Genomic DNA, 25,396 nt, shown 5'->3' on the forward strand with positions numbered 1-25,396 from the left:
AGCCTTCTGTGTGTGCTGCCCTCTCCTTTCCACTGCCTTGAGTCGCTATCGGTGTGCACCTGCCTTCAAACAAAGAGTAGATTACTTTTGTGGGCCCTTGCTTCGCTCTCCCCTTATCTTTCCAGCTCATTGAGATAAATGACAGAAGCAACCAACGAACAGAAAATGCGCTGACCAGGAAGGTGCCTGGTTTTACCTTGAGCTGCTCAAAACGGCCACGCTCTCCCCTATACACCTCGAGAGCTGTACGTTCGGGTAACTCGGCAAGTCTTAAATCTCGTAGCAACGGAAGGCTTGAATGAATGTGGCTAGAATAATAATCCCCTACTGCGGAGTGCTGCGCTGGAAACTCAAACACTGAGAGAAATGGTTACTCCGTTTGTTAGTGGTTTTGATAATCTCATTTCAGTTTTTGTTTTCGTTCACAAACCTAAACTGAATTATTTTGCAAGAGACTTGGTAACAAATTTGGCTGGCGGGCTCAGGAGAAAAGGGCCCACATTTAAGTCAGGCTGGGACCGTGGCTGGGCTCTGTCATCTCTCCCCCTACTCTCTTGCACACATGTAGCATTTTAAGGAGGAGACATGGCACTTTACAGTTTCTGCTCTGGTGCGCTGGCACGTATTTAACCTGGAAGCTCTTGGCTTCACTGGGCTGCCCTTGCAGATCATTTGCAAGAGAATTAAAAAAAAAATAAAATCGATATAGGTGCAGATTCCAGGATTAAGTTCAAATATACTCTTTACCTCTGTCGTCTTACCATTTTTAGTGATACGTGGTCCCATCGCTAGCGGAGATACGCTGGGCAGCCTGCCATTGAACTTTGCATTCCAGTTGACGCTTCCTTTTTCCAGGAAGACGCTGCTCCGTGATGTGTGGTTATGAACACTTAACTATGCTGATTCCTTTAGGCTCCATCTCAAAGGCTTTCTGAAGTCCTCACAGCAGTCTCTGTAACACTTTGATGTTCACAAAGTCAGTAATGAAGCATGGTTTTGCGTGAGGATAAGTTTAAGTACAATCAGGTACCCGTACTTCTGATACAGACACAACCAATTTAAAATAACTTTTAATGAAAAGTTATTATACAGAAACACTAAGTGTGAATGAAATCAGACTGCACAAACAGTCCCAGCTTTCTGGGCTTCCAAATCAAGCGGAAGACCGAGTGCTTGCGTAGCTCCAAGCCTCTCGTGCGCGCCGAAACCACGGCTCCCAGTCCTGGTGGTGCAGCCGCGCTGCAGCTCAGAATCTTTCAGCTGCTCTGCTGGCCACTGCCCGAATATTGCCATAAACTTTTGATGGAGGGCTTCCTGCAGAAGCAAGCACAAATTCAGTCAGCAAGCAAGATAATGTGTGTCACAGAAACAGAAGTTTTCCTCTCGTGTCTGTGTTAAAAGGGGAGGAACAAGCCCAGGGGTGCTTGGATGGTCAAGGTTACTGCAAGGGCAGAGTTAAGCTGTTGGCGTGGCTTGCCCCTTTGGCTTTCTAGGCAGTGCATTCGGAAATTCCTCGGGGAATGCTGCAGCTAAAGCAAAAACCAGAAAATCTTCCGCCTGCGCCATGGAGAGGGGTTTGGAGCCAGAAACCAAGCCCTGGGCTCCCTGCTGCTTCCCCAAACCCTTCTCTTAAGGGCAACATGACAACTCCCAGCAAGCTACTGGTCCCAGACACAGGTGTGGACACACCAGGGAAGAAGGCAAGACCCACAGAAAGCAGTTTCTCAGACTGCAAGACCTATTTATAGGTAATGGAGAAGATGAGATAACAGGACTCACCTAAAATTAGATTGCAAATTGCTGTTCGTGCCATTTTAATGTTCTGAAAAGATCCCAAAATATGAATTTTCCTGGAAAAAGCAGTCAAAGGAGCATTAGTTAATGGAGAAAAAAACCTCCCTGTGATTACACAGTTAACAAACCATCTAAGCTGGAGGCGAGAGATAAACTTGGAATTTCAGATGAGGGTACCAGTTCCTTTTCCACAGTTGTAATTAAAAAACCCCACACACTCAAAATCGGAAAACCTACAACATCCCACCTGTGCTCGTCTAAATCCTTTATAAACTAGATTTACAATTTGCAAATTTAACAGTGTAGCAGCTTCAGGAGGAAAATGTTGTTGCAGGGTTGGTGGGTTCAACTTTGATTATTCATAGGAAGGAATTCTTAGGCTGTGTAGAATCGCTAGGTGTGCTGGTGACACTGTCAAATAAACACTCAAACAGTTAGCGTTCATTAAAAGTAACACTCAGATCATTTGTCTTACTACTGCTCTTCAAGTTCTCTTAGTTCCTGGAAGGGGACATGGACTCATTTAGGGACTGTGCTCTGCCTAGAAGGAAGTCAGTCAATACTTACGCGTCAGCAAGAACTATTCGTGTCCTGGTTACGTTTTCTATCGTGAATTTTGTTTTTCCGCCTTTCCCTGCTATTCTCCCTATTGCTCTTGACAGATGATCTCCTTTCAAAGGTTTGACTAAAACGAGAATAACACACTCAGTAAAACAGCGGTGGTGTGTATTTCTGTAATGCTTCCCTTGTTCAAGTTACTGGAAATAACTCATTTTAATATGAAAGCAACTTCACTATAGGTGAAATATATATGTATCTGTATCCCTCTATATGACTAGAAGTGAAAATCACAGCCAGTGGTACGTGACCATGGGCATCAGAGAGAAATTCTCGTACAGAACTGCAGCGGAAGGCATTCTCTTCACTACTGAGCAGTTAAGATTGAGGAAAGAAACAGAGGCAGAGAGCGCACAGTTAACACCCGCAGAAATGAAACAGATCACATGTAGGTGCTGTTCTCCTCAGAGCCTGCTCCAAGGAGTCCTAGTAATACCTGAAAAAATAAACGTTGCTGCTGCGTACTTCCCACCCCTCGCTGTCAGGATAGTGGGAGGAACAAAGCCCGTTCCAGTATAAAAATCGAGTGGATGTACTCCCCAAAACATTCCACGTCACCTTTAAGTTTAAAACAACGTTTACACTGTGACAAGAAAAATCCAATCAACCTGACCAAGTGACATGCTTTTAAGGCTGAAGGGTTGGGGGGGGTGGTTGGGACATCTTGCCAAAATGACAACCCTTTCAGGCTGCCAGTGCCTAGACAGTAATTCTGTGTATTGGCATCAAGGTTTTCCTGATCCCTGGGGAAAAGTGACACAAGTAAAGGGGGGGAACCCAAAAAATGCATTCGCAGATGGTACACACAACTACCTGATTACTGCAGCAGAAACTACTCACCATCCGTAACTTCAAATGATTCTAGAAAAAGATCATCTAATCTGATGAGAGCAAGAGCATCCTAAAATATTAAGAGATTGGTTATTGGCATGACTGTTACAGTACCACAGCAGAGTTGCAAGCTTGTATGTTGTCTTTACACATACAAACATGACCATCAGTAGCATTTCCCCACTTAACATACCAAACAACAGTCAGCTGAAGTCAGATCGGCTATTTTTTCAATAGCAATATAAGCATTTATTTCTGTGTAGAGAACGCTGCAAATGCTTAGACCCCCCGCATTCACCGCGGACCCACCGATACCAGTGAAGTCAGTACAGGGCTGCAGCAGCCAGCAGCCTGTACGATACTGCAACAAGCGGTTTTGTTTCCTCTAAGGAATTTTTGAGTTTTGAACAGGTTGACGGCTACTGACTGGGACTAAAGCAAAATGAACAGTCTCTACATACGCAGAGCACCTCAGAGCCAGACAGAATAGAATTTCCTGCTTGCCTCTCACGTACCATTAAGTATTTCCTCCATCTCGTAATTTTAATTACGTGCTGTTTGAAGATTACCTTTTTATTCTGCATTAGCTTAAGAAATCAGACTTCCACTCCAGTCACAATTTCAAACAAATTTACTTCTAGAAAACCACCTAAAGATTTTTCTTTCTTTTTTACTGTAATTTGCAGAGAGGCCAAAGACTTCATGCAAGCAAATTCAAGCAATCTCGCAATCGAGCTGGTGGGAGACTCACCTCTACTTGAAAGCCAAGTATAAACGCTTTCACAAAATCGGCTGCTTTCGTTAGGGCACTGAGATCCTTTGTCTCTTGACAAGTCTGCAAGACAAGAAGTTATGTTTGCAAATTAAGACCATGCAAATAGGATCCGGGGTTGAAAAATCTGAGAGATGAAGGTTAACCATTAAAAAGCCATATTTGGGTAATGCTCCTATATTATGTTTTACTGAAAGACCCAAACGGTAACTTTGTGCTTCCTTATAATGTTGACCCTCAGCCACAAGAACGCACCAACACTACCAGAGCCTGTGTTTGGAGGGGAGGGAAAAGAGAAACTGCTGAAAATCCCCGCCACCGGTGGCCAAGAAGAACCTTTTTTTATGAAGAAAACACAAACAAACAAACAAACCCCGACCAAAAAAGCCCAAACTAAACTGCAACGCAGAACAAAAGAGAAGGATGGCAGGAGACAGCTTGAGGAGGGAAAGTTATTCTAATGACAATATCCTGAAGATGTTTTAGCAGGTGATCAGAAACACGGACAGGTTCAATAAAACGTATGGGACGAGAGAAACAAGAAACTTGGAACAGGAACAAATCGACCTGACACATCAGCAAGTGCTGGAGTGTTTAAGTTTTATACATGTGTGTGTGTGTGTGTGTGTGTCCCCAGCAGAGGCCACAAGATTTGCTGCCAGGGGGCATTTCTTCAGCTCATGTTTTAAAACTGGGCCAAAGCATTCCTCTGCCACCAGGGGAACAGCCTGTGCGCATCTGTGTTCACAGATCCTAACAGGGACAACTTAGAAAAGAGCAGTCTTTGAAGCTGCAAGAAAAGAAAAGCAGGAAACAGTAATTAAGGAAGTTAATTATGTTAACATCTGGAATAGATAAAAGGCATTCTGAAATGGCATTTACAGCTTCCACGCCGTGTCAAAGAAATGACAGAAACTCATTTCAAAGTTTTCAGTTGTTTTATACTCATGATAGACATGGACAAAATTCAGTCAGCTTGATCAAGAACACGACTACCCGCTCTTCAACCAGACACCATTCCGTCCCAAAAAGCGGTGTTAAAATCCCAGGTTGTTCACCTGTGTCATTATTCGGTGGAGTTATTGCAAGAGTGTTCCTGCTCCGCCCTTCAGGTTATTCCCAGGGAGTGTAAATAAGGGATAGGTCTCTCACCTTTCCTAATAAGCTGGCCAACTTGTCACTAATGATACATTTTTTTCCTCCTCTAGTTGCTGCCATCAAACCTGAGGTAAGATTTCAAGGCTAGGAAGCAAAATGACCGTTGGTGTCTGTATTTTCACCATTACGTTATACAATCTCATAGACCAACACTGCTAATACAGTAACTCGTATGTCAAAGGCGTAGCATGAGCTGTGGATATACAATTCAAAACAGCTACTCTGAATATTCCTGAGCGGGAATAAGAATGAAGAATGAGCATCTACAAGATTTACAATTATATATAGATATCTGTACCCTAAGCTATTTCAGTGCAATCCACTAAAGAAAAATCAAAAACTACAGGCCCTTCTGCCACAAACAAAAGACATCAGAAGATTTGGCGGCCCCCTCAAAAGACACCGTTAACTCAAAATTGTCACGTAAGCATTTAGTAGCTTTAAATATCTGGAAAACATTGCATTCCAAAAGCACATCTAACACATTTTCTTCCTTAATTCTCGAGCACATAATCTTCTCCTACAAAAATTGAACCACCCTCCCCCAGCTTATGCTGGCCCCTTCTAGAAGAGATTAACACTTCTGAACTTTACTTACGTTAAGTACTCGTTTCTAAGCGATAACTGACCGCTTTTGGTTTGATGCCCCGTGAGGGGTTTCTGGCTAGGTGAAGGCACGCAGTTGCCATTTTCCCGAGCACTACGGGGGATTTAGAGCCCTTCCCTCGCCTCTGCCCCGCGGAACCAGCAACCTGCGTGCCGGGTGTTAGCTGGGAAAGCAGGAGGAGGAGCTCTCTTTACCTTGATTTCAACGTTTCTTGTTTTCAGATTAAACCGGATTTGAAGTTGCAAGTGCTCCACGATAGGCGTGAATATTTTCATCCAGTTCTCTTTCAGCGGAGTGTACCTGTTGGCCGGCACAGGAACCTTCCTCATCTCGGCTTTCCCAGCCTAGCGGGGGGGAGAAGGTGGTGAGGCCGGGAGCCGGGCGCCGCTCCAGGGGCCAGCGGGCTGCCCGGCCTCCCGCGGCTTCCCCGGAGCGGCAGCCCCGGCCCCTCAGGCCCCGAGCGCTCGGTTCCTCCCGGCACCGCGGCGTTTCCCCCGCCCGTACCCCCAGCGCCTCGGCGGCCACCGGCGGGAAGGCCGGCCTCTTGCTGGGCCGCGGCTCCGCCGTGTCCATGGCGGCCCCGGCCGGCGGCTCCTCGGCCGCGGCCGCCCGCCGCTTCCGCCGGCTCCGCTTGGACGAGACGCTGGTGAAGCCGCCATCGCCCGCCGCCGCCTCGGTCTCCATGGCGACGGGCGGGGAAGCCGTTAGAGGGGCTCGCGCGGGGAGGAGCGGGGCGACGGTTGCAGCGCGAGCCCACGTGCCGCCTCAGAGGCCGCCGGAAGGGGCCCAGCCGCCTCTTCCGCCCCGCCCGCCCGCTTCCTGCGGTGCCCGCGGCGGTGCCGGAGCGCGGCGGGACGGGACGGGACGGGACGGGACGGGCACCCCGGCGGGGCGGCGGCGGCGGCGGCGAGAGAGAGATGTCGTCGTCGTCGTCGGGCCTGGAGCGGCCGCAGCTGGTGGCGCACGTGCAGCAGGCGCTGAACTACACCCTGTTCGACTGCAAGTGGGTGCCCCGCAGCGCGCGGCTCCTCTGCCTGGGCAGCGCCGCCCGCGGCACCGGCGTCCTGCAGCTCTACGAGCTGCGCGGCGGCCGCCTCGCCCTGCTGCGGGAGGTGAGCGCCGCGCGGGCGGGGGGCGCCTCGGCCCAAGCCTGCCGGTCCCCGGCCAGGCCCTGCCCTGGCGATGGGGCCGCAGCCCGAGGAAAAGGGAGACCCGGGCGCTTCTCCGGAGCCAGCGGGACTGGGTGGGGGTGGAACTAGCAGAAGCCCACGGTATCGGGCCTGGCTTGCGCGTTAAAGTCGCTGCCCCCCAACTGCTGCCGCTCCGTTTGCTCACGCTAGCCTTCGTTGGTCTGTTGCCATGGTTTGCGTTACAGGGAAAGGCGGAGGCGCTGGGCTCCGGTTGCGGTTGGTTCTGGGGGCTTTGTTTTCTTCTTTTTAACCCCAACTGACCTCCGAGGATCTGCTGATTTTCAGGGGTAACCGCGCCGCAGGTGTACAAGCCAACGGGACTTGTTGGCTTGTTGTGGCCCCCGCGGGCCACAAGCCGACGAACTGCGGGAGCTGCGGTGGCTCGGCGGGGGGAGGCGCTGCTGCCGGGAGCTGCAAACCGGCTCGGTTCCCCCTCCCCGGGGAGAGCGGGGCTCCCTCCGCCTTGTGTCTGCAGATGGGTAGAGACAGCAGCCTCTCGAGTAGCGTTAGCAAGCTGAGGTGAGAGGGTTTTTAAGACCGTTACGTCTCTGCTTTTCTGTGCACAAAGCAATCAACACAAAATGCGATTTGCCTTTGGTAGCGTTTTGATTGTATTTTACGCCAAATATCCTACGTACGTTTCACTGCAGTCTGCCACCCGTGGACTCTGAAGAAACTGCCGCCGCAGTCTGTGGTTGTGTTGCTTTTGTCCATGTGCTGACACAGAACGTATCCTTTTTTAAAAGATTGAAAAGGCTAAACCTATAAAATGTGGAACTTTTGGTGCGACATCTCTGCAGCAAAGATACTTGGCTACAGGAGATTTCGGTGGAAACCTTAACATATGGTAAGCACGGCTATTCTTTGGAAGCCTTTTCCTTTGATGTTGTATGTGTCTGTTTGAACTAATGTTTCTGTGCGTGGCTGGCTTTCGTATAAAACGCTCTCTGTGCTGCGTGTGGCTGCGACCCGCTCCTGAGCTTTGCTGGCTGCTGCATTGGATGGAACACCGCCGGTTCTGTACAAACCGCGTAAATCCTGCAGAACGGTTTAATTCAGTGCTGTTTCGCTTGCGTCTTCTGTGCGCAGCTACAAAAACCTGTTCAAGTTCTGCTAGGCCCTCTCCTGAAAAGAGGCTTTTGAATGGATGCATGAGTACAAATAAGAGGTGGTGTTCAACCCAAATTTGATGTCTAGATTAAATACATGTTTTTAATCTTGACGGTTCAAATGTTTTTTCAGGTCCCTGAATGATTTGTAGAATTAATTTGTGTAGATAAATTGATTATCAAATAAAGTTATAGGGTAAAAAGGGGGTTGTTGTTTATTATTATTATAGTTATTATTATTGTTATTGTTGTTATTATAGTTGTTGTTGTTGTTGTTATTATATTTCCCTTGCCAAGGATCTATGGGTTCTATTTTGGTGGAACAGCAAGAATGACATGGATTAGTCACTGTTTGAAATCGAAAATAAAATTCTCAAGGATTCTCGAAGGATAAGAATCAGCGGGAAAGAACCCGCAGTTGGATGCAGCTTTCATTTGAAGCTGAAGAGCAGCAGGCAGAGCTAGGTGGGGATGAGCGAATAAGGTCGTTTTATGCACTCACTGAAAGCAAAGCTAATTGGAGTATTTTGAGCTGTAGTGCGATGCATTTTGAGCCCAACATAAAAACTGGTTCTTAAGGGTTGCTGTGGTGAATCCCACAACCGCCTTTACGAACAGGACAGTCCAGAACGGAGCAAAAACTTTCAGACCGGTCTAAAGCAGTAGCCAAAGAAGGAATCAAGCAAAGACTCGTGGTTCTTAACGGTGATAGCCATATTTTGTTCCTACTGTTAATCTGAGCTTATATAATTTGTGCTCAAGTTTCCTCTCATTTTTATACAAATCCTGAGTGTCAAGGAAAATGCCGCATTATCTGTTCTTTTCTTTCTTGCCTAGGAATTTAGAAGCTCCTGAAATACCAGTGTATTCTGTGAAAGGTCATAAGGAAATCATAAACAGTATAGATGGTGTAGGTGGCTTAGGAATTGGGGAAGGTGCACCAGAAATTGTGACTGGCAGTCGAGATGGTGAGTTAGTGAACTCTGAAAGTCTTTTCAGTTATTCTGAGAAAGTAGTCTGCAAGCTTTAGTGGCCGGGCGCAGCCTGCCATCTGAACTAGTTACAAATCTGTTGCAACTAGTTCTTCGTACACTGTCTCTTGAATCTTTGAATTTTCTCTAATTCTTTTAGAAGCTGTAGATAAGCAAACTACACTGTTGTCCCCGAGCGTGGGACAGAAGGAATACAAAACAGAACAAATGCAAAATATCAGCTAGAGAAAATATATCCTTAACAAATACTCTCGCTTTATTTGTGTTTTACTTTTTTCTATCTGCTAAATGCAGTCTGGCTTTCTGGAATTGAAAGAGATGCTCCTGTGTTTTGAATGATGAGGCTGAAAAGCAAAGGCCTTCCCTGGGAAGATGAACGCAACGTGACAGTGTATCCATAATACAAAATCCGTTGTCCTTCTTTTGCAGGAACCGTGAAGGTCTGGGACCCGAGGCAGAAAGATACTCCTGTGGCTAATATGGAACCTGTACAGGGGGAGAGCAAAAGAGACTGCTGGACAGTAGCATTTGGTAATTTCTCAGATTATAAACGTTGCTCCCTCTAATATGACTGTGCTTTGACAGTTACCAAAGTATTTCAGGATGTTATGGAATAGTTTATTTTGTGTGGACCAATCAGTAGCAGGTTTTGCTTTTCAGCGTTGTCAAATTTCTGCGTTTTTTCCAAAGAAAATGTGATGGCTGGGGTTTGGACTCGTTCTCTTATCACCTTTGGTCAATCATTGCACAGATCAGTTGTGCAAGCTGTATTCCTATGCCTAGGAATGTAAAAACAGTATATCCAACTGCGTTGTCCTGAAGGAGTGTAAATGTTGCAGTGCACAAGGAACCAGTCGCTGTTGTTTGCATAGGTCTAACTATCAAGCATTAAGGCATTAACTTAAGAGAAGATCCTTGAAGCTAAATGCTAATTAAAGGCAACCAGAGATGCTTGGTGTGTGTTCTGCATTTTTCAAGAGAGAACAAGCTGCTTGTGTTCTACGCAAGCTGGTATTTCTGGATTAGCTCCATTTTTGCCTCCAGAGTCGGGGAGTGAGTTTTACAAACTGCTAATAAGTGCATGGATTATAGTAACAAAATCGATAGTAAGGAGAGGACAGTTTCTGGCAAGTAGGTGCAACTGTAATGCTCATTGCTATTGATATCTTTGCCTTCTGCTCTGAAGAATGGAGAAAAAAGCGGCCTCATATTTTCTTCGATTTTCTTTTGAATTACTGGCACTTGAGCCAAGGCCAGGTTCATCTTGAACTACGTGCTCTGGGCTAACTTCTTTCAGACACTGATGTGCTTCCTCGATCCTGTCAGCTGAGAGTTTTTGGAGGCAGGCTTCTGCATCTGTCTAGCGATGGCCATGATAACGCGCAGGGCCTCCCTATAGGTCTGCGTCTGCAGAAAAATCTCCTTGTCCCACTAACATTTCATGCTTGAGAGGCTGGTTAAGGAACTGCTTTCTGCCCTGGTGCTGTCTGGGGAGCGTGGTTTATAGCATGTGAAGATTTAGAGAAGGAATGTATTTGTATAGGTTTACAAGAAAGTCTGCAGTACTTAGCCTGTGCAGTTTAGGCAGTACTTGGCAGGGGGAATAAGAATTTTGTTCATCTTTTTAAAAGAAACAGACTGCCAGTTTTGAAGCTATATTTTCTGTACCTTTCAGGTTTGAAAACCAGACTGTTCATTAAATCTTAATATCCCCATAGTAATATTTTTCTGGCATAAATGTAAGTTGAAATTGCAGGCTTAGGAGGTCTGAAATTTACAGACTAAGGAGGGTTTCTGTATTCTGATGAATTCTTTCTCTGTCTCCAGGCAATGCTTACAATCAAGAGGAACGTGTTGTATGTGCTGGATATGACAATGGGGACATTAAACTGTTTGACTTAAAAACCATGTCGCTACGATGGGAGACCAACATTAAGAATGGGGTAAGGAAACCATAAAAGTATTTTTCATTCCAGCTCCTATGCAGGATGGGAAAATTAAAAGGACTCTGTCTACCTGAAATTTACCCAGAAGACATTTCTGCTGAGATTGTACCAAGGAATCGTTTTCTTTAAGTTCCCCAAATTGTACCCCTCAAGTTCTTGGTCTGGATAGCATGGGGTATTTTTCAGCGGATTCATGTTTTCAGATGATTTTATTATTTCCAAATTGGTGATGTTGCCATTGTAAAAATAACCAATGATTAATATATATTTACAACTCACAAAACCCTCATTTTTTTTAGCAGTGGCTAAATTTCAAGGCTGAATGTATTTTTTTATATTTCCAGGTTTGCAGTGTGGAGTTTGACAGAAAAGACGTAAATATGAACAAGCTAGTGGCCACATCGCTTGAGGGAAAATTTCACGTTTTCGATATGAGAACTCAGCATCCAACCAAAGGTTTTGCCTCTGTTTCAGAGAAGGTATGGGGAGATAGAGAATTTCTTAATAAGAGACAAACTTTTTGAATATATGCTGTCAAAGTACATAACTATAGTCTATAACTATTGTCTTCGGTAGGTAATAGATGCCCAGGTTAATGGGGCACAAGCTGTGCGGTAGCGTGGCTGGCGTGGCCCCAGGTGCATCCAGCTGCCAGCACTCACCCAGGTTTCTTCGTTTTTATAACCCAATATTTGGGCTTCTCTGGTCTTTGGGTCCTGTTGCAGTTGCACCTCTGTGCACTCAGCTGTGCCTGTAGTCTGGGAGTCACGTTTATTGCAGGCCATAGTAAATTGTGATGAGCGTGCAGATTCAAATCTTAAATATATCCCAAAACAAAGTGAGCCCTCTGCAAACACTTTTCATTCTGCAGTCACCGGATGTCATATGAGACACAGAAATCATTATTTTTTCTTCAGAACCGAACAATTTGAGACTGGGATTTTGAGAGTGAGTGAAAGGATATATAAGAGAGACTTAGTGGCCTGGAGGCTGTTAAATATGGAGAACTCTTATAACCTTTCTTCTTCCACCTGTGACCACTGCATTCATTAGTTTAAGTTCTTTATAAAACAGTTTTTTTGGTTTTTTTTTAGTGAACAAAATCTGGTGGTAATCAGAGAAAAGGCACTTTTGTGGTGAAGTTCTCCAGGACTGCCTAAATTAGAAAAAGCCGAGTTTCAACGTATAATCTTTAAATTACCAGTTTCCATATAACCATGCAAAGCAGATAAGATGTTGGAAGTACTTTGATTAGATAACACAAAGTATTTACTGAATTAGTGTTTGTAATAATCAAAATGCAAAAATGGAATTTCTTATCTTTCATTAACTGCTTTTAAGCTCTTCCTTTTGGAGATTTTCAGACAGATACGCACTAAGTCAGAGTACGTGTGTTGGGGTTTTTCCCTAAGTGATTTCTTCTGCCATGTGATCTTGCTGTTCCCTAGCTGAGATTTAAGTTTGATTTGTAGATTGTTTGTTGTGTTTGCACAGTGTTTGTAGTATAGTCCCTTCCAGTAATGATTTTAAGAGATGTCAGACGTTGACATTAACCTTGTGGTGACTGTGTCACCTAAGAGCCTGAGACTCCTGTCGTTCTAGAGCAGTTCCTAAAGACAGGCTTATGCAGCTACTTTACCTCTCTTTCACCTTGCTCGCATGGCCAGTCCCGAAGAAGCTGAAGTACTAGTGAGTGGTAGCCTTGGTCGGGCTGCTGCCTTACCCCTGCGGAAGAATGGGGTGCGTTGGAGGCCTGACTCGGCTTCTCCTGCGTGGGAACTGGCCGGTCCTGTGGCAGCAGGTCGCAAGGCTGGAGGAAGGGAAGTTCCAATATCCACCATGAGAAGGCCGGGTTCCCTTCATACAAGTGATTGCCGTTTAAGATTCTGTGTCCTTTCTTGTGAAGCTCATCTGTAACTGACTTCTGTACAATGCTGATTTTTTTTTTTTTTTTTTATTAGGCGCAAAAATCTACCATATGGCAGGTTCGGCACCTACCACAGAACAGAGATATTTTTATGACCAGTGGAGGAGCTGGCAGCCTTCATCTCTGGAAATAGTAAGTGATCACTCTCCAGCCTGCGACATGGGGAATAAGAAACCAACCATTTATTCTTTTAAGAAAGAATCTTCCTGAAAATTATGAGTAGGGTCCTGCTTCCAGCCTCAGAATATCTAGTTAAAATTATTGCTTACGAATGCAGTAGAAAGGGTGATTTCAGTGTCAGTACTTGATCTGGAATCCTGAATTAATCCCTAAAAGAGTGTGACAACAGCACAGGTGAATTTTGCCCTTGTCGCTTTCCTTAACATAATCAAGATCTAATAATATCCTTGGTTAACAAGGTGATAAATGGAAGAAAATTATTTCTTAAAATTCTCATATAGTAGCAGTTACATCTGAGAAGAATATTGAAAGCCTGGACTTTTAATGATTCTTAAATTTACATCTTCTTACATTACATGGCAAAATAATTTAATCATCCTAAATGCAAAGTAGGTGCATTAAGTTTCAGAGGGATAGCTGAGATGAAATTTTCTTGCCCGTGGCACAAGCCAAACAGTTAAAAAATGAAGGGCTGTAGGAGAGAGGTGTCAGGATCCAAAACTTCCTGCCTCATTTTTTCTTTCATGACATATTTACTAAGTATGCAGTGTGGATACAGCTGGATATAATTAGTCATTATTTTTAAGACATTTATCTTGAGAACAGAGGAAACCCTTCTCTGTGTTCTTTTTAAAATAAAACGGATAACGTGTTTTTATCAGTAAATTCTAAGTGCATGTTTTACTTTTCTTTACTTCTTGCCAGTGAGTACCCAGCTCAGCGCTCGAAGAAGGATTCTGAAGGAGCCGAGATGGGGGTGGCAGGTTCAGTCAGCCTCTTGCAGAATGTCACTCTGTCCACGCAGCCAATTTCTAGCCTAGACTGGAGCCCTGACAAGAAGGGACTGTGTGTTTGTGGTGCCTTTGACCAAACTGTGAGGGTGCTGATAGTTACGAAGCTTAACAAAGTTTGACAGGAAAACTAGAATTTCTGATGAGAAAGCAATATAGTTTGCAGTCTGTAAATATAGGAGGGAGAGCCCTCCTTTTTCTAATTTAATTTCTCCCGTATTAAAACTGGATTAAAGAAATAGAAACCAGATCTTTCTATTGAAAGTTCAGATACATGCACTTAGAGCTGTTTGACTGATTGTGCCGCAATGACTTCAAGTTGCCTGGGCACAAAACTTTTACCTTCTAGAAATGTGAATTTACATTTAAAATAAAATGTGCCTTTGTGTTAACGCAACCTGTAATTTCAGAAATCACTTTAAATTGTGTGTGTGCTCAGTTTAATCACAGTGCAAATCTGCTCACACTTGTTAAATGGTTTGGCTTTATTATATATAGTATTGTCCGTATGCATTCCTGCAATGGAAACTACTGTATACTCCCTCACAGAAACTTCGTGTTATCGGGTACGTTAATTAGAATGTTTCTTAAAGTGACTTAGGATTCTTTAATACACTATAGAAGCTATAATAGATGCTGAAATATTCAGGTTTAATGGAGTAAGCTTTTTATTGAAGATCGTATTGAAATTAAACCATTGAGCAAAATGCACTGTTTTATTATTTTAGTTTGGTTTCGTAACAAGTTTTTATGTTCTGTTGTTTTTACATCTGTTTGTAACTTGGTATTCTACAAATAAAATTGTATGGAGTGATGTCTTAATACGAACAAAGTAGCTTTGTTACTATAGTTTCACCTGAACTTCTCTTTATAATTCCCCTTACTTCCAATGTGTTTCTTTTCTGACTTTACCAGTGTGTGCTGCTGCCAGTTCTTTTTAGCAGGCACATCCAGTTACTCTCCTCTATTTCTGGATGTATGGTGGGGGCTTTCTTAATTTCAGTAAGCTCTATTGATTTCATTTGTCACTCCTTTGTCTGGTATTAGCTGTCAGCTGACTTGTATGTGCATATGCAAGTTTCAGTATTTAACTATTTTTCAAACCAGATTGTGATGGGAAAATGTCGGCTTTGTCCAGGTTAACGACCAAAAAGCACCTGTGTGGCCATTTGCAAAGAACCTCTGTTTTCTTAGGCTTCGGAATGAGGAATTGGTATCTGGTGAATACAGGTGAGTCACCTGCAGTGCATCAAGCCTGACCTTCCAGAGGCTGCTCTGCAGAGAGAGAGGCACCAGGGCCTTATGCCTGTACTGGGCCTGCCACCAGCTGGCGCCCAAGCAAGATGCAGGAGGAAGAGGAAACGGCCAAATACCGAAGGTTAAGGTAGGGGAAGTGGCAAATGGGGGAAGCAGTGTGGAAGCCAGAGACTACTGAAAGTAGAACGGGAAACTGGATTGAAAGGAGAGGTGAGGAGCTGTAGCAGAAGGGCAACACTAAGGCTGCAAACCTGGCACTATGTGATGTGCTCAGGCTCAGACTTCTTGTCTGATCTCAGATTCCAGCTAAATAAAAGTGAGACAGAATTGTCCTTATTAACTCCTGGCTGTGTCAATTGATTAAACCAGCTGAGGAAAAAGAGAGCAGGCACCTGTGGGTAGAAAAGGCTCACAGGCTGTTATACCTTAAACCTTGGGGAATGGAGAAATCATTAATGCCTTTGTAGCAGAGAGGGGCCAGCAGGAAAATTGCAATAGACCACAAACCCAATGCGTCTGTGGAAGTCCATGGGTTCAGTAGGTCAGTGATCCTCAGCTCTAGCCTGCCTTCAAATGTAAGTCTCTTCTATCTCGGGTTCAGCAAGGGCCAGCAGGGATGAAAGCACAGTGACTGATAGTAACAAACTGGGAGGTATCTGAAACTGTAACAGAACTTTATTTCCAGTAAAGGAGCCCCTAGGTTTGACCAGAAGGAACCCATCCCCCTGTGAAGGGTGCCTCTTTCCCAGCGGCTTGGGACAGAGAAGGTGCCCCAGCATGGCCAGAACCATGGGGGTGCCCTGGTGAGGAAGGTTCCCAGTGCTGTGGGCTGGCACCAGAGCTGCGAAGGCTGAGCCCAGAATTTCAAGATCCCTGAGCAAGGGCTAACGAGGCCTGTCCATCTGTCAAAAACATGCCGTGCTAACCTCTGGTGCAGGTGTATGTGCAGGTTTCACTCTGGCTTGGCAAGCAAATGGCAGGTTGTGTAGTACGTTAGACGTACATAGGCCTGCAAGTGCTCTTTCAAGGGATGTCGGCTAAATATTTGGTGGAGGGCAAAGATACGTGAGATCCAGCTGTCTTCCCTAAGACTTGATGGTTTGCTTTCAAGTGTAATATTTAGTATAGGATTTTTTTTTTTGACACAAGTAATCCCATCTGCTTGTGTGCATAGCGTCATGCTGTGAGCATATTCTGAAATTATTTTAAATGTTGTCCCTCTTAGGGTGCATCCTGGCAGGAGGGAATAGGGGGAACTACTGCTCTGCCATCTTGGCTGCAGCTTGCTTTGAAAAGCTTGGGGTGTGGACTTCAAAGAATCAATTCAAGTGCTCCGAGTCTAAAATGCACTGTTCGGAGATGGTCTCCATTAGCTTTGTGCTGTAAATAAAATATACTTGCTGACAGGTATGCTAGGCAGCGGAAATTTGTGGAAATATGGTTTCTGTCTTTAATAGCAATCCTGAGTCACGCACAGAGTAAGGGAAGAAAAAGCTCTCAGTATAGGTACCTGAGAGGGAAAACAACTCTGAGTGCAGGACTGGGCTCTTGGTGGCATTTTTATTATGTACTTGGCCTGCAGCAAAAGTGTCCCTTCCTTATACAAGCCAACTCCAGGGAGAGCTCCTAGTGAGCCTACATGATGGTGACACAAATTAGAGCAAGAACTAATAAACAACACTTCTTAAAGCTCCAGGGGCCTCCAAAAGATGAAATGTGTGTTACCTCTGGGTACTTAAATTTGGGATTCATTTTATATGTTGCTTTGAAAAGGAAGGAATGCATTTCCCTCACGAGTAGCTTGGTTTCATGAAAATACATGACGGTTTGCATGGCAAGAGTTTGCAGAAAGCTAAGAGAGCTGGAGGGAGGTATAGATGAATGGGAGTGCTGTCCTTGTTCAGGAAAGGTAAGTGGCTGTATCTGTGCACCTAAAAAATGAAAGATAGTTACTGGCTGGAGAGAAGAGCTGTTGCTGTGCCTGTACTGTGCTATACCTCCGCAGCAGACTGTATTCCTGCTTCTCCCAGGCTAAACAAGAAACTGAAGCAGACCAAAAGCTGCCTGTGGCAGCCTAGCCTGCTCTAGTTATAGTCCTTCCCCCCCTTGCTGAAGACTGGTACCTTGCCTCTGCAGCCTGGAGGCTGAAGAACTAAAGTGTGTTCTAAATAAAATCATCATGCATCAGAGATGAAATGCACAGGGCCAAATCCTCTCTGACACAGCACCGAGGAGCACTCTGGAAAACCCCTGCCTCGCCCAGGGCCAGGGAATGGAATGTGCTACCGAGTTTGATGGCTCTACCGCGAGTGACCACATTTAACAAGTATATCTGCTTGGCAGCCATCGCTTGTTTCCTGTGCAAACTGCCCCTGTATGCTCGTGGAAGAGAAAAATCTGTTTATGGCCATGACTGCAGCCAGAACATAGGTATGTGTCACACAGTTGGGGTTTTTTGTTTGGTTGGTTGTTTTTTGTTTGTTTGTTTTTTTTTTTAGCAGGTGTTGCCCAAATCCCCAGCTATTACAAATCAGGGTTTTTTCTTTCACATCAGTATAGTTACTTTGACTTTCACCATTTGTACAGGTCCCTGGAGATTACAGGCCTCCAAGATTTCTGTGCAGGTAGTCTATATTTGGCCTACAGTATATAGTTTTCATCACAAAAAAAAATATTTACAGTTTAGCCATGACTTGGATTGAATTTTAAGCAAAGTAAGGCAAGTTATAACTGTGTATGGGAAGCTACAATACAGTGCGCTGTCAAGGTGGGTGAAGCGTCACCTATTGTCTCTGATTTTCCAAAGTTCAGCTGTGATCTAGAAGGCATCCAAAACCAGAATCAGCAACAAAAGAGCCATGACAGAAGACAGGAAAAAGTTAAGTAGCATGCCAGCATTTGAGAATTTACCCAATGAAGTTAGAACGGCTCATGTGTGAACTGCATTAGTTTATAATTACTTATTGCTTGTGCCACCCAAGGTAGCAACTGTAACTCTGAAGGGCAGAGTTGAAGCAGGGAATAAATGGTAAACCTGCGAGGTGCACAGCATATACTAACGTTTGGAAGTGCACGTGCCCTTGCCCCTTCGCAACCACTGATGCTTTTAGGGATGTCGTGGAATTGGTGCACAAAAGGAAGATGGGGAATTGCGTGGAAAAAAGAGATCTGTCCTCCAGTGATAACTTCAGATACAGCTTGCCAATACAGTTCAGTTTGTCTGAATTATTAATTCTAAATTATTGCCCTCAAATATATTCGTTAGCAAATAGGGACGGTTTGGCTAAGCTGACCGATTTATAAGTAAGAAGCTACTAATGTGTGGCCTGCGTATTCATGACTGTATTAACAAAGTTGTCTAACTGTAAAGTTGGTATCAACAAACTGCCAGAAAATACGTTGATTTACTACTTTTTTTCAATTATTAAGCCTGCATTTTCTTGCTCCTGATGCTGTTACTGCTGTATTTTCAGTAGTAGGCACTCTGAACAGAACAACTGCCCACTCCTCAAAGAATCTCCAGATCGCAGTCTGAATATCTAGAGTGTATTTAAAGCTTCTGTGCATGCAAGATGTTTTGCAGTAGGAAACACAAGTTCCAGTACTCTAGGCAAGGGCAGCTGTTAACTCAGGCAGGAGCTGAGAGCTGAATCCTTTTGCGTGCAGTGTGCGTGCAGTGCTACGGGACTGCCTGTGGCAGTGCAGGTTCAGCCCAGAGGAAAGACCAGATGGGACTTCTGTGGAACTAGGCCAGAGCTACTTGGTGACGTGGCCAGTTCTAGCCTTGGCCGTAAAAGGTTTTCATTCCTTGCTGGCCTTTTTGGGAGGATCTGCTTCTTGCCGCACAGCCTGCCCTTGCAGTTGCACAGCATTGTCCACAGAGGACACTGGAAGTGGGTCAGTGTTGCTTGATGGCTGCAAGAGTATCTATGGTCTCAAGGGCAGTGAGTAGCTGCCCCATGCTCTGGCTCTCCTCCTCCTCAGCCACCAATAAGGCAATTGCCAGCGAAGAGACAGAGAAATTTTTCAGGACCCTGCAGCAAAGGGGATCATAGCAGAATCTCTCTTCCCTATAATACTCTTCAGCGTTACACTCTTAACTAGTTGACCTGGGCCAACTAGCAACTGGCCCAATAATTTGCTGGCATGATTCGGGACTGTAGCATGAGCAGGAGCTGTTCCCAATAGGTAGCCCGCATGTGGCTGCCCTGCTTTGGAGACCAGCTCAATGTAACAGTATGGTCACAAGCTATGCCAATTAGTTTCTGAGCCACAGAACAAGCCTGTCACTGTTCAGCTTAGTAGTACAGCTACAGCCTCTGGGACAGATATGTCTGCTCCAGTTTTCTCTACTTCCAAGAGATCTCCTTCCCTCCTGCCTGTACTCCCTGCCTCCACAATGTTAGTAAATCTTTAGTCACCCTCACCATGTCTGGGGATGTGCAAAGAGAGCTGAGCTGCAGAACCATGTGGAGGCACCTGTAAGTTCCCTCCTCTATTGAGCATGGCAGTAAAACCAGCCTGTGCAGAATGGCCAGACTGGGGTTCCCTTCCCAGGCCGGTGGCTTCTTCCTCTCTTGTCAATGCGCAAGAGGCCACCCAAGGTTGCCAGCCTCTCAGGGTATTTCCTGATCAGAACATTACACCCTGACCTTCTTAAGCATGGCAGTGAAGCTGTTTTTCATCGCTATGAAAAGCCCATCAGCAACATAAATAAAACAAACAGGCAAGCTCTCCTAGGTTGCTTGGGATTTTAAGGTTATGAAACATTTAAGATGTTCTCTGAAGCCAGAGGACGCGTGGGTTGCAGAATCGCAGTAAGGCCCACAGACCTGCGCAGCAATCAAAACCGCATGGGACCTTTTTGTGTGGCAGCGATTCAGAAACAGTAGCTCAGCCTGTTTACCAGATTGCATTGTATCAGTTGCCCGCTGTTAGACTGACTGTTACAGTCTAGCAGTTGAAACTGCTCTTTCTTTCAAGTAAATTACTGGTTAAGTCTCCAAGTCCCAGCTGCTTCCAGTTCCTTCTCTTACAGGCAGAGGCTGCTTACTTTAAAACCCACCACTGGCAATATTTGTGTTCCATAAAATATTGAGGACCTGATTTTTTTGTGCGAACATTTCCATTAGCACAGAAATGCTGTGAATGGCTACATGTGGAGCAAAGCCTTAAGTTGTTCTTATTTGTGGATTTGCTGGGAGGGCTAAGGGAGCTGCACCCTCTTGCCCCCTTCCCTGTGTCACAGAGCATAATGGAACCATGCACCTTTTCTACTGCAGGTGTAGCTGTTTCTGGCTCTGATTACGCTGGGATGTTGCTCCAGCCCATGCTGCATCTTTCTCCCAGAAATAATCCAACGCTAGTGATGCCCTCTGTGTACTAATGGCTTTTTCCTTCTACTCTTTTCATCTTTTGTCTTTTGCTTATTGTTTAAGATTTCTGAGACAGAGACAATCTTCTTATGAGTATTTCCAGCTTGGAGCACCATGAGGCTTAGGCTTCTAGGCGGTGCTGGAGCAACAATGAAAAATAACAATAAAAGGTAGGTGCAGCTAATGAAATCTGTTCAGTTCAGTTGCATCCCATGCTAAACCTTTCATTTTCTGAATCATCAATCTTCCTGCAGAGATGACAGAATCTCTCCTTCATGTTTCTTTCTCGCATAGCTCGATGGCGCAGGACTTTGTGGCCTGTTCAGCAGATGTGGGGGACAGCCCCTTCCTGCTGCCTTGCAGAAGCGTGCAGTGGCACGGGCCTGTGGCATCTTCATATCCGGCAGTGTTTTCTCTTCCTGACATTCAGATTCCCTTCCTCCCACATCCTGCTCTTGCAGAGCGTATGAGAAACATAAGAGCAGCCACACTGGGTTAGACCAAAGAGCTTTCCAGTCCTGTATCCTGCCTCCTCAGGGGCCATGGGCAGATAAATAAACATAAAACCCCCCTTTAAAATGACAACTGCAATTTGGGTCCTAAGTTTAATTTACTCCTAAAGTTGTCCTAGGCCTCCTGCTAAAATGACATTGGAGTATAAAACATATGGCTTATTGAATTTATGCACGGAAGCTAACAAGTGAGAATGGTGGAATGCTAATGCATTTAGAAATAAACCTCAATTTCTAATACAATTTACTTCCACAGTCTTAGCGAGAGAGACAGCTATAAAAAATTACAGCTTTACATACTAATTGGAAGAAATGCAATCTTAGAACAATATCAGAACAAATACTCTACACATGGTAGATTGCTTTCAATTTATTTCTACAGTTTCCATATATAAATGCATATAACCTAATTGATATATCTACATTCAGCGAATAAAGCTTTGTATGTAAAGTAACCAGATATGGTACCCGGCACTTCACCACATCCTGTCATTTAATCTAGTTGGCATGAACACAAGCTCTTTTGATCTGTACTAACTATCTTTATCTCAGTGCAGATCTCATCCTCCTTATCTGTTATGTTAAAAAAGCTTTAATCAGAGGGTTTAAGCTAGTCTTATTGAATTATATTCTTTTTCCTCCCTAAAACAAAGTTACATCAAGCTCAGTTTCCTTCTTTCCATGTACTTTTACATCTGTATTTTGATTAGAAATGTTATGTTTTCAAAAAGGAAAAGACTCTGTGTTTAGTAGGTTTAAAGTCATTCTAATTTAATTTGAGTGTAGAAAAAAGAAATTTCCAGAACTGAAAGGTGAGTCTAAGTTCACCTAGGCTTAGGCTGCCACATACGCTGTCCCCAAGTCCAGCAAACTGTGTCACAACATGGAAAATTTTGGAGGTTACACTTCTTTTCCACTGTCCTAAGTGTCACTGCTACAGTTTTTTTAATTCATGAAGATGTGAGACATCCCTGTGGGTTACCCTCAAGACTCTGTTCCCCTTCTTACCCTATCTAGTGGCTGGGGCACAAACCTGGCAGCCAGATATCTTGGGCTCTCTTCCTGGACTCACCACCCGCCTTGCAATAAATCACTGTACACTCTCTATTCCTGCCCCGCCTTCCTGCTCCTGGCATGTATCTGGTCTCTGTAGAATACAGGCAGAGACGTAAATTACCATAAACATGCCATTGAGCCAGACAGCTGCCTGTAACTGTCCTTTTGCAAGTATTTGTCTTCTGATATGCCAGAGGAAACATTGGATACTCACCCCTCTTCCACTGAGTGGCAAGTGCACGCAGGCAGGCAGGTACTGGCGTGCAGATGGATGTTCATGCTTCAGCTTACTCCTGCTACACCCTCTTCTGGTAACTTGCTGGTCTGCCCACACATCAGATTGCAAATGCATTAGATGATTACATTGCAAAGAAACAGGCCTCGCAATCACAAAATGCCTATCCCAGAAATGCCCAGTGTGGCCGAGGCCCTTCAGACACAAGTGAACCACACATACTAACATCTCCCAAACTGGTCTGCTCGCTCTGACCTGGGATTTTAAAAGGTACCGTCTCATACTCTGCTTTTTAATGACTTTGGCCATAACTCAACTTTAAACACGCTAGATCACGAACTGTCGTGAAACAGTCTGCAGCTCAGGTTACCCAGGTGCAGACTAACTCACTTTTGAAATAGTTTAAAACGTGACGTTGCACAAGTTTAGACAAATACATTTTAAACCCAAGCTACAGACTGACCAGAGGTACCACAAAATTTGTCAGTTTAGTTTTAACATAGCATAGCTGTATTCTCACTGACTTAATCTCATTTAAGTCTGCATTGGTTTAGCATTTTCAGCACGGTTGCTGAATCTCTAGAGGTTTAAAATGGAGACTGACAGAATAAAAGGGAATGTTCTCTGTGTTTGGATGTGCTGGCTTTCTAGCAATTGATAGAAAGGGCTTGTGGTGGACACCTGATAAAAGTATCTACTTAGAAAGGTTGAATTATTTAATGAAGTATCTCTGCTGCTCTCGTTAAGGCTCACATTAAAAGGCCAAAAAGAGCATTTAGTGTCAGAAGCAGCTGGACCTGCAGATAAAGCAATTCTATTGCTTTATTTTCTCCCTCAGGATGACTTTAGATGCCTATTAGAACCACCTTTTGCTTTTGGTCTGATTTTAGCATCTGTATTTTTATTCTGCCAATGATTCATTAACCCTTTTGTTACAAGTAGCTTCTAGCATCCTTCCTTGTATTCACACAAGATTTACAGCAGAAGAATTGAGGTTGTTTTTTTTTAATTTATCTTGTCTTCTGCATGAACATCTCCAAAACCTTTTTCAGTGGCATTGTTTCTGGGAGCTGGAGTTGTCACAGCTGGTCTGTACATCAGGCAGTGGTGCTCTGCATGACCCAGGCTGTCAGCAAAATGTTTCCAGTGAGGTCAAAACTACGGGATTTGGCCTCCATGTCTGCTCTGCAAAGAACATTGATTCCACAGGAGCTGATATATAGTATGTACAATGAATGAGATACATCATAATAAAGGAGTGATTATGTTAAAGATGTCTGTCACCTTGACTGCTTTGGAGAAAATATTCAGGATTGTTTTCTGTTGTTTTGGGAACAATAGAGAAAAATCAATAATCATTCATAGGCCTCTCAAATGAAATGGCTTCCATTAAGGACCGGATGGCAGTATAGCTTTTCTTGGATAGATTTTTGTATAGATATCCATATATAAAATAATAATATATTTTCAGGGTGTCCCCAGGATAAAACAATTGAATTTGTATGAGCCATGTCTCAATCAGATTTTGGCTGGGATAAATGTAAATCCTTAACTCCTCACTCTCTGCTCTTGAAAACCAAAGAAGCAACACAGCCATTTTAAGCAGAAAATGAATGCTTATATACCTAGTAATCCTCTGAGTGAACTGCCTCAAGAAATTCCAAGACCTATGGCACACAGTATAGGAACTCCAATTAACTGAACAAAAGTATAAATCTGTAGTAGTTTGGAGTCAGTAGCAAATCCATAACAAATGTAAACCACTAGAAGGAGACAAAGAGCCACACAGTATGGTCATGAAATACTCTGAGTCCAACCTGTACTGCATTAATGCTATATATACATGGTTACAATCTTCTACAGAGTTGGTTGAATCTGAGCATTGATCAGCATGTGTTGCATTTTCCTTTGATCTTGTAATTGAAAGAAAATATTGGGTTTAGGCAAGAAGACTCTGGCAGAAACTTCCTACCTAACGTTTGGTAAATCAATTAGTCTATGAATCAACTTCCCTCTCTATTTCCCAGCGTGTGATACGTGAATACTGAGGTAAGAATGAACCAAACATATGTCAAGTGTTCTAAGGTCCTTGTAGACACCTGGCACGCTGGAAGTGCAAAGTATTACCTTATTTAGGAGTTCAAGTGTTCCTATTTCTCTGCTACCCTTCAGACTGTTGCACTTCTGAATTTTATAACAAAGCAATTCCTAAATTACCTTTTACCTACGGTGCATAATTCTGTAGTTGTATTGGTAAAAATGAACTAGATAAAATAATGAAGGCTGTGTTTTTTGAAAATAAGAAATGGTTACGAAAATTCAATGAAACATTTTATTATTACACTAAAATATTAGCATACAGTAGGAATACCATTCCCTACTCCAGTGGTTCTACTATCCTTATGGGCATCCCACATAAAACTGAAAGGCTCTTAAAGAATCCCTGTGTTTGCTGCTTTCATAAATACTCTGTTATTAAAAAAACATGTAATTATATTGCTTTTTCAGGCATTTTTGGTTGAAACTGAAAACCAAACCTCTAAATCTCCTGGAGGAAAAGGAGATGACAAGATGTAAACAAGTAACTACTCCATCTGAAGATCTTTAGATACGTTTCCAACTGTGGCTAGGAAGAAAGACTCTCATTTGCAGTTCATACTGATTTAATTAGAATAAACATAGTATAGCACTTAGATGTAAACCCACCTATTAAAAGGAAGTTCACTTTTGCAATATTTTAAATTGCATCAAAGGCACAGAGAAGTGCACTGAAGCTAGATAAGACCTCAAACTTCTAGCCCTGTTCCCCCTACGAATACACGCTTCCACTTTCCCCAGCCTTGACCTCGTCCTTCTTCAGACTGGACCTGATTTTCCTTTCCTTGAGAAACCCTGATGCTGAGTAAGCCGGCTCGGCACATTCCCTTCAGGCAACCAGCCACGATTTAATCAGCCACATACAGTTCTGCGTAACCTATAGTTGAGAACAGACCCTCTTCAACCACACTGAAGGATTCCAGTGATCCTATCTCCGTCTGCCTTGGAG

The 25,396-nt window shown here is 44.0% G+C and overlaps 2 protein-coding genes across 2 annotated transcripts; one reads left to right on the plus strand and one right to left on the minus strand.

The window, feature by feature from the left end:
* Positions 1 to 1,036: 1,036 nt before the first annotated feature.
* PNO1 (partner of NOB1 homolog) lies at positions 1,037 to 6,594 on the minus strand. Its single transcript, XM_087774407.1, has 7 exons — positions 6,285 to 6,594; positions 5,975 to 6,124; positions 3,995 to 4,078; positions 3,253 to 3,313; positions 2,362 to 2,479; positions 1,780 to 1,850; positions 1,037 to 1,314 (listed from the first exon to the last, which is right to left on the minus strand). The coding sequence occupies exons 1-7, from the start codon at positions 6,462 to 6,464 to the stop codon at positions 1,247 to 1,249; spliced, it is 732 nt and encodes a 243-aa protein (XP_087630533.1). The 5' UTR covers positions 6,465 to 6,594; the 3' UTR covers positions 1,037 to 1,246.
* On the plus strand, positions 6,569 to 14,737 carry DNAAF10 (dynein axonemal assembly factor 10). The gene is made up of 8 exons (XM_009472148.2): positions 6,569 to 6,892; positions 7,717 to 7,817; positions 8,917 to 9,047; positions 9,501 to 9,602; positions 10,899 to 11,014; positions 11,362 to 11,496; positions 12,979 to 13,076; positions 13,830 to 14,737. The coding sequence occupies exons 1-8, from the start codon at positions 6,698 to 6,700 to the stop codon at positions 14,035 to 14,037; spliced, it is 1,086 nt and encodes a 361-aa protein (XP_009470423.2). The 5' UTR covers positions 6,569 to 6,697; the 3' UTR covers positions 14,038 to 14,737.
* The last annotated feature ends 10,659 nt before the right edge of the window (positions 14,738 to 25,396 follow it).

This window comes from Nipponia nippon, unplaced genomic scaffold (assembly GCF_047370975.1).
Source record: "Nipponia nippon isolate SJK-2023a ecotype South Korea unplaced genomic scaffold, ASM4737097v1 scaffold_4, whole genome shotgun sequence".
Taxonomy (NCBI): Eukaryota; Metazoa; Chordata; class Aves; order Pelecaniformes; family Threskiornithidae; genus Nipponia; species Nipponia nippon.

Excerpts from the sequence above, each read along its gene's own strand:
- PNO1 (XM_087774407.1), bottom strand. The coding sequence starts at position 6,464 with ATGGAGACCGAGGCGGCGGCGGGCGATGGCGGCTTCACCAGCGTCTCG. Across the intron at positions 6,125-6,284 it reads TGGCCGCCGAGGCGCTGGGG|GCTGGGAAAGCCGAGATGAG; the intron begins GTACGGGCGGGG and ends CCCCCCCGCTAG. Across the intron at positions 1,851-2,361 it reads CGAATAGTTCTTGCTGACGC|GAAAATTCATATTTTGGGAT; the intron begins GTAAGTATTGAC and ends TGCTTTTTCCAG.
- DNAAF10 (XM_009472148.2), top strand. The coding sequence starts at position 6,698 with ATGTCGTCGTCGTCGTCGGGCCTGGAGCGGCCGCAGCTGGTGGCGCAC. Across the intron at positions 7,818-8,916 it reads GGTGGAAACCTTAACATATG|GAATTTAGAAGCTCCTGAAA; the intron begins GTAAGCACGGCT and ends TTTCTTGCCTAG. Across the intron at positions 9,603-10,898 it reads CTGCTGGACAGTAGCATTTG|GCAATGCTTACAATCAAGAG; the intron begins GTAATTTCTCAG and ends CTCTGTCTCCAG.